The sequence below is a fragment of the Cavia porcellus genome, unplaced genomic scaffold (assembly GCF_034190915.1).
Source record: "Cavia porcellus strain 051 isolate PalLab524CR breed Dunkin Hartley unplaced genomic scaffold, mCavPor4.1 scaffold_17, whole genome shotgun sequence".
NCBI classification, from domain to species: domain Eukaryota; kingdom Metazoa; phylum Chordata; class Mammalia; order Rodentia; family Caviidae; genus Cavia; species Cavia porcellus.
The window spans coordinates 53,316,586-53,325,250 of record NW_026947500.1 but is presented as its reverse complement, the minus strand read 5'-3'; the positions used below and the strand labels follow the sequence as shown (position 1 = coordinate 53,325,250).

Here is an 8,665-nt window from a genome sequence, read left to right as displayed (position 1 = left end):
GGCAAATGTGACCATTTTAGACCACAATGCAATGCAGAAGGAGGAAGCACCTGAACCCATTTCCAGCCCACAAAATATCAAGCCTTAGTCACGAGTCCAGATTGAGCTCTTCGTGAGAAGTGGTACACGTTCAGACTGAGACAGAAAGCAGACCTGGGACTTCCCTCTTGCTTATGCTCAGAGGGGAAGTGAAACTGCTTTTCAGCACCGCAGGTGCTCACCTCCAGGAAGAGAACGGCCTGCTTCACTTAAGGGGACAAAGTTCTGAGCGGAGCCCCATCTTACTTTTCCTGAGCGGCCCTCTGGGCAGCTTATGTGATCATACACCCATTTCAGTACAAGAGAAAGCAGAGGAAACAGCTGGGAAGGAGCAGCACCTGAGAGATTCAGGTGAACCTGCAGGTCCAGCTCCGGGCCACTTCCTCACACCTGAGTATTCCCAGGTCGCTTTTTCTGCCCTCAGCACACAAATGTTAGCAGAGGACAAATTCCCACCCTTTGCAGTTCCCCTTTTATTGTTTGCCTTCATTGAAAAGAGAACTTCCTTGACTACAGGAAATTCAGATTTGTACCATTCAAGATCTGCACCATTTCGGACCCATGAAAATGCCAGAAATCATTCGCTTCCTTTTCAAAAATGTGTATTTGTTGGTTATTTTCCTGAGTACAAACAGGGTACCTATTATTATTCAGTACTTACTAGGTTCTCAGTAAATTATTTGTTCAGTGGGTAAGACATGCTCACTTTTGAAAACTGAAAAACTTCAGAAAGCAAAACGGAAAAAAAAATCAAAAGTCATTTGTAAAACCTACCAACCAAATATAGTTACTGTCGAGGGGTTGGAGTAGATCCTGGTTGCATGTATGACAGGCTCATACTGGATGTATTGACCTGTATTCCACATTATAGCATAACAATTGCTCATGTTACTAAATTGGAGTAACTGTTTGGACTATAAAATAGTCACTCGCTCTTTTGGATCTTTTAGTTATTTTCAATTTTTTTCCTATTGTGAAAATGAAGAGGCAGGTTGTAGCCAAAAAGAGGTGGTAGGTGGGTGTTTAGAGTTGCAGGAGATCTTGAACATAGAATCATCTACATTCACCTCACCTGTGTTTTCATTTCAGGAGAGCAAGGAGCTTACAGCAGCCAGGAGAGTGAGAGGAAGAAGAAACTGTCAGCGTGTCTCCGGGACAGTGTAAGTGAGAAGGTTCTCTCTCTCCATGAGCCTGCGGGATAATCCGGAGAGAAGTGTGTGGACAGCCAGTTATTAGAAGCAGTCAAGGGTATTCCACCCTCATTTTCCAACTCTAGGATCCCTCTGCTGATATACACTTGTAGAACCACCTGATTATAAATGAACCAGCATCCTCTGCCCCGGTTTCATTCTTAAGCCAAAAATAGAAAGGAAGCTTGTTCATGAACTGATCCCTTGTGGGAGGTGGGGGTAAGTGCCTTAAAGTGTGACACTGGTGGCCTGAGAGGAGCCAGGGTGTGGCACTGCTGGGTTTACAGGAAGCCACCAGAATCCAGCAGGACTATGAAACAGTCCACGGAGCTGCACCTCTGGCCTTTCTCTCTCTTCTCTCGCTCTCATTAGAATGTTTGCAATACACAACAAATACATTCATAGTGAGAGATCTGCACATAAAATATTGTATCTCAATCATTTTTACTTCCTTCTCTGCCCCATCTCTTCCCACCCACATATTACCTTCCCATCTCTACAAAGTCCACTCCCCTGTTTGCTATCATCTTTTATTTTGCTCTTTAAGCTATTTCAATTTTGGGTTTCTCACATAAAGGAAGCCATGAAATATTTAACTTTTTATGTCTGATTTATTTCACTTAGCATTATGGTTTCAAGCTGCATTGAGTTTCTTATAAATGACTCAAATTTATCTTTATGGCAGAGTAGAACTCCTCGGAGTATATATACCACACTTTCTTTATTCATTTATCTGTTTATGGGCCTATGTGCTGCTTGCAAGATTAAAATATTATGAGCTGTGATACATGAGAGTGCATAAATCACTTTACCTAGTTTCAGTTTTATGAGGAATCTCCATCCTGATTTCCACAGTGGCTGTACTAGTTTGAGTTCCCACCCACAAAGTAGAAGGGTTCCTTTTACCCACAGTCTTGCTGGCAGCCAGCATGTGTTGTTTTGAGTTTTTGATGATAGATAATATTCTTTCTGGACTATTCTTTTGATTTGCATTTCTCTAGTGGGCCATGATACTGAACATTTTTTATGTACCTATCAGCCATCTGTACTTTTACTTCTGACAAGTGTCTATTCATTTCCATAGCCTGTTTTTCTGTTTAAAAATATTTTTTGTATTTGTGCGGAGTACACAACATTTGCATTCCATGTGTGGAGTTGGTACATGTACTTAACTCATCCCAATTCCTTTCTCTCATCTCTTATCCCTTCCCTACTCCACCTCCATTTCTTGATCAAGAAATCAAATTATAGCATATGTTGGAGAGGCTGTGAGGAAAATGGAATCCCTCTACACTGTTGGCATGATTGTAAACTAGTACCATCACTATGGAAACCAGTATGCAGATTCCTCAAAACATTAAAACTAAAAATTCTGTTTGATTAACCAATTCCCTTTCTAGGTATCCTGAAAGAGTTAAAGATATCATAGTACAGTGGTACATGCCTTTTATATAGATAACAGTACAATTTGTAGCAAGTAAATTTTGCTCATGGCCCATAAGTCCATTGCTAGATGAATAGATAAAGAAAATGTGATATCTACACAAAGTGCAGTATTACTGTGCTATAAAAAAGTACAGAGGAGTCATTTGTAGGGAAATGGATGAAGCTTGAGACCATGAGTTTAATCACATACATGAGCTTAAATATTAGGTGGATTCTCTTATACAAATAAAGAGCAAGATAAAAGGTAGATAACAGGAAGTAGAGAGACACATCATTCTTAGCAGGGAAAGCGATCAGTTGCCCATTGTTGAGTTAGTTCTTATTTGGTCTTGTTATTTCTTGAAACACTTCTCACTTGCATAAATGACCATCTGAGGTAACTCAGTTCCTTGGAATGGCCTTTCTGGGATGTACAAGTGATGGTGTAATGAAACCTGTGGATTGAAATATGAATTTCCTCAGCCTCCGCATTGTATCTGCTTCATGGTGTGATCTGTGGGTTGTGAACCATTGCTTTAAAAACTAAACTGGGTGGTGATGAGTCATGTTCCTTTTTACCCACTGTGCTGATTACATGCATGTAACAATTCAGTGACAAAAGTAAAACCACAGGCACTGCTCCTGGTAAACTGCATACATGGAGGAGCTATGTAAATGTGTGTGTATATACACAAGCACCCTTCCAGCAATTTGCATTTTCGAGAAATCAAAATGAAGATTATAGTGAGGCTTTTGTCTTTGCCCAGACATCTGTGTCTGAAAGGAAATAACAGCAGAATATGGGGACGCTCACCTTCACTTGAGAGCATAGGACAGGATAGACTGGGGGTTCCCAGAACACTGCTCAAAGAACTCTTCTCAGTGCCTTTCACCTCCATTCCAGAGAATGCCAGCTCCAAAGCCAGGACCCATCAAGTGTGTAACAGTGAGACCTCCCCATGTGGGTGTCCAAGCTTTTTATCCATGTCTTCTGGAACAGCCTCTGCCCTCAGGCAAATGGGAAGCCCAGGGCTTGGCCTTGACTTCTAGTCAGCCTGGCCACGGTGGAGGCTGGGAATCTCAGGAAAGGCGATGTTGCCATGAACCTCTGCATCTCTAGTGAAAAGGAAATTGTTATCAGAGTTGCAGAAGGGATTGGCCAGGCAAAATTTTAAGACATCAAATCCAAGAAAGCAAATAAACCCAAAGCAATCTGGTGGAGGAAGTGGTCAGGGGCAGGGTCACACTTTCTAGGTGTCACTATTGCTGCTAAGTAACCAGCTGATCATGGGGATGCAGGGTAGACATGTGTTGAGAATGTGAGCCTGGCTTTGCATAGCCACATACCATGACGTTTTCAAGGTTCTAATGCACTTTCATGTTCCAACCAAATCTTATTTCCCCAGTTTGCAATGCGAGCCCCCTAAAGAGGAACTGGTGGTTTTAGGAGAACTGTTGAAATTACTGTTTCTACAACTGCTTTCTTTCCCATCTTTCAGTTTGCACCGAGTGCACCGGCAGCTGTCGAGGCTGGTCTAGAGCTGGGGCTTGCTCTCTGAGCCATGAACACCTTCAGGGTCGCCCTGTTGCTCTGGACTGTGGCAACGTGTGCTGGAGAGGACGATCTTTTGCTGGAGCCGCCAAATGAAACTGGATTTCAAAAATGCAGGGATGCTTTGAAACTCCCCGTCCTGGAAGTCTTACCTGGAGGGGGCTGGGACAATCTGCGGAACATAGACATGGGCCGCGTGATGGAGCTGACATACACTCACTGCAGGACCACTGAGGACGGGCAATACATCATCCCCAATGAAGTGTTCACCATTCCTCAGAAGCAGAGCAACCTGGAGATGAACTCAGAAATCCTGGACTCCTGGATGGATTACAAGAGCAGTACCTCCTCCTCTATTAACTTGGATATCTCCGTGCATTCTATAGTCAATGGTAAATTTTCTGCCGAGTTCCAGAGGATGAAGACCCTTCAGGTAAAGGACCAATCTGTGACAACCCGAGTTCAAGTCAGAAATGTAATCTATACCGTCAAGATCAACCCAGCCTCAGAGCTCAGCTGGGAGTTTAGGAAGGAGCTCATGGACATTTCCGACCGTCTGGAGAACAATCAGACGAGGATGGCCACCTACCTAGCAGAGCTCCTTGTCCTCAACTACGGCACCCACATCATCACCAGTGTGGATGCTGGGGCCGCACTCATCCAGGAGGACCATATCAAGTCCTCCGCTCTCCAGGACAGCCAGAGAAATGCAAAGAGTGTGACTGCATCTGCTGGAGCTGTCTTCTCAAAAATCGTGAATGCCAAGGTGGACATTGGATACTCCACCGAGGACAGCTTGATCAAGGGTTACCTCTCCAATCGGACCAACTCCAGGGTGCTGAGTCTCGGAGGCATTCCATTCCACCCAGGTATCACTCTTGAAGTCTGGCAGCAAGGTATCAACAACCATCTAGTGGCAATGGACCGGACCGGCCTGCCCCTGCACTTCTTCATCAAGCCAAACCTGCTGCCTGAGCTGCCCAGGCCGCTGGTGAAGCAGGTATCTCAGACGGTGGAAGATGCAGTGCGTCGCTATTATGACTTCAATACCTACCCTGGGTGCACAGATGCCAGCTCTCCAAACTTCAATTTTCAGGCCAATATGGATGATGGCTCCTGCAATGGGAAGACACACAACATCTCCTTTGGTGGAATTTATCAGGAATGCACCCAAAACACAGGCAAGGACCTTGCCCTCTGCCCAAAACTGCAGCAGAAGAATCCACTCACAGGTACATTCTCCTGCCCCTCTGGCTACACCCCCATCCGTCTGCTGTCTCAGACCCACGAGGAGGGTTACAACCACCTGGAGTGTAAAAAGAAGTGCACCCTCCACATCTTCTGCAAGACAGTGTGTGAGGATGTTTTCCAGGTGGCAAGGGCTGAATTCAGGGCATTTTGGTGTGCCGCCAAAGGCCAAGCCCCTGGACACTCGGGACTTCTCTTTGGAGGGCTCTACAGCAGTCGGAGTATAAACCCTGTGACAAATCAGCAGTCATGCCCAGCTAGCTACACCACACTGAACCTCTTTGAGAACCTTAAGGTTTGTGTTACTCAAGACTATGAGTTGGGGTACAAGTTTTCCGTCCCCTTTGGTGGGTTCTTCAGCTGTACAGCTGGGAACCCCTTGGTAAATGCTGCCTTATCTGGAGACCATCAGAAAAAGTGTCCTGGGGGCTTCAGCCAGCACTTGGCACTCATCACTGATGGATGCCAAGTGTCCTACTGTGTCAAGGCTGGGGCATTTACAGGGTGGTCCCTGCCCTCAGCCAGGCTCCCACCTTTCACCAGGCCCCCCATCATGAGCCAGGCTGCCACCAACACTGTCATCGTGACCAACAGTGAGGGTTCTAGCTCTTGGATTAGAGATTCCCGAACTCACCGCTGGAGGCTAGGAGAGCCCCAGGAGCTGCGCAGAACCATGAGAATCATGAACGGAGAAAATGGTGGCCTGTCTGGAGGGGCAGCAGTTGGGGTCTCAGTGGCCGTCACCAGCCTCTTGGCAGGGCTTGTCCTTTTGGCTTTCTATGGCATTCGGAAGTACAAGAGTAAAGGATACCAGCCAATAGATGGAGAGCAGAAGAATGTGTTTGTAGAGACCGGAACTGGAAACATCCCTGAGCTACAGCCCCAGAGATTCCCAGCTTAAATCTCTCCTGGATGCCCAGGTTCTGTCATCTCTGACCATAGCTTCAAACACCTCTTTCTTCCCTCCCCTCTCCACTTCTGCCTTCCCAAATGCAAGGAAGTATCTCATCTGACAAAGTCAGGTATAACTTTGAGACTTCTTGTTTAGATCCCGGAGCCAAGAAATTACAGGAGTACCATGGAGTACAAGGTAGGCAGTCAGGAGACTGAGCAACTGTGACTCGTGGTGCACTAAGGCTGAAAGGGTTGTCTTTTCTCACTATGTGCCGTTGTCCTCACTTGGGGCATGTGTGTGGAAAGGAGGCAGGGTGCAGACAGCTGAATCTGGAAATCGTGCCTTTGGTCTGAAGTGCACAGTAGTTTCTCACTTGTCAGCTGTCAGAATTTCTGCCTTTAGGCACCACGTGTCTTGTATTATGCTTTAAAAGCTGTTTGTACTTTATGCTCCTAAACTGGTATAAAGATACAGGAAGTCCCGTGTGGTTGCTGCCTTTTGGTCTTGAAGGTCCATGCTGATCGCCTGGGTTGGGCCTCAGCTTTGGGGAAGATGTTCGTTATCAATTCCATTCTATCCCTTTACCCCACAGTTAGGACTTACTGCAACCAGGCAAATCTGGGACTTCTGATGAGTGTCAACAAGCCCTCAGGAAATATCTTAACTTCTAAGCTTCTATTAGGAGGTCAAGAGCAAAGGGAGAAGTGGAGTAAATGTAAAATTTGGAAGATTGAGGTGCTAACTCCTTTTACCTTACCTCAGCACAAAGCAGGCACCGACAGGATAGGCCAGCCATTCTGGTTCTGTGTTCTGTGTTACCACAGAGAAGCCCTTCTACCTGCAGGCACAGCCCTCACCTCTTCTGCTTTTCATTGCTCATGGGGGTGTCTGAGAAGCTCACATGTGCATACACCTGGATGCCAGCCACAAACTTAGATTTTCCCAGGGGCAAAAAAAGTGAGAAGTCCAAAAAGTCTAGTCCTCAGACAAGCCCATATTTAAGTATTACTTCCTCCCTAAAACCAAAACTGTGCCAAAAGCACCAACAGCACTCCCTCCCCCTACTGCCCCTTACCGCACCTCTCACAGAAAAATCCAGGTCTCTGAATGGAAGGAGGCATCCGGAACAGCTGCAGATATCTGCGTCCCAGGTCAGTTGGGGCATCTGGCAGGATGCTTGGCGGTCAGCACTTGGGCTCTGCTCCATTTTATTACCAGTCACATCTCACTGGAATCTCCTCCGCCACATTTTTAAAAAGTAGCATTTATTTATCCAATCAAACGTCACTAGTGAGCTGGAAGAGTAGTCTGTCTCCTTCATTCATATGCACACTCAAGATCATGGCTCACTGGGAGCAGCTCTTCTGGAGGGGCTAAAGCTGCCCAGTTTGTGGGGAGATGGGACGGGGGAGAGGGGTAACAGCCCACATTCATTTCAGCAGAGACACGAGACAGAGGCCTCTCTCAAGTGTCCAGCCAAGGATACTGATTTCTTCTGTATTTCACCCTCCCCCTATGTATTAACTCTTCTAAAGGTCTGTGTATTTTGTGGCTTCTGGGTGTTCCGTAGGTCTCAGCAAATCTAACCACATTTCTACCAAAGACTGATTCAATTCTTGAATAGGACTATGGAATCAAACAGGCAAAGTAAAGCCAAAGGTTCCCAGACTTTTAATGCATTCACTCACTGCCCAAGGAAATGAAGTTTTTCACTGGTTTCTATTTGTAATAATAAAACTGCACATAAATATGCATTAAAATATGCACCAAGGAACGCTTTGTCTTGCCGTTTATTCATATGACAGAATGTGGATGTCTGCAGCTCACATTCACTGAGTGACTTTACAAGGTCGGGTCCTGGGTGTGGGGCTCACAGGGTCTATTGACCTTTTCCTAACTGAAACCCCAGGCTGGGGTTTGTGGAAAGACCCGTCCTGGCTCCCAAGAAACCACACTCAGAGATGGAGCTATTTTGGGTGACAAAGCCAGCTCGGCATTTGCATTTTATTCTGTGTTCTCATCAATATTGATGATGCATGTAAACATTTATTTGCAAGACAACACCCTACACCTTTTTTTTAAAAGCCTGGATTGTAGATTGGGCGGAGGAACCTTTAAGAGTCAGCGTCTGTGATCTGAGATGATCTCTAGCCCATGAGTTCACTCACGTATTCTCAGGCCTTGTGGTCTCCCCAAGGCCCTCACCAGCTTAGATGTGTAACACAATTACAGACATGCGGTTTCCCCTGTATGTGGTGGTTGGGCCTGTGGCTGGCGGACTCTTGGAAGTAACCCAAATGCCCCTCTCGGGTGGGG

At 45.9% G+C, this 8,665-nt stretch overlaps 1 protein-coding gene across 1 annotated transcript; it reads left to right on the top strand.

Annotated features, from left to right (window-relative positions):
• The first annotated feature begins 4,080 nt into the window (after positions 1-4,080).
• On the top strand, positions 4,081-8,123 carry Mpeg1 (macrophage expressed 1). The gene has a single exon (XM_003464276.4). The coding sequence runs from the start codon at positions 4,217-4,219 to the stop codon at positions 6,353-6,355; it is 2,139 nt and encodes a 712-aa protein (XP_003464324.2). The 5' UTR covers positions 4,081-4,216; the 3' UTR covers positions 6,356-8,123.
• The last annotated feature ends 542 nt before the right edge of the window (positions 8,124-8,665 follow it).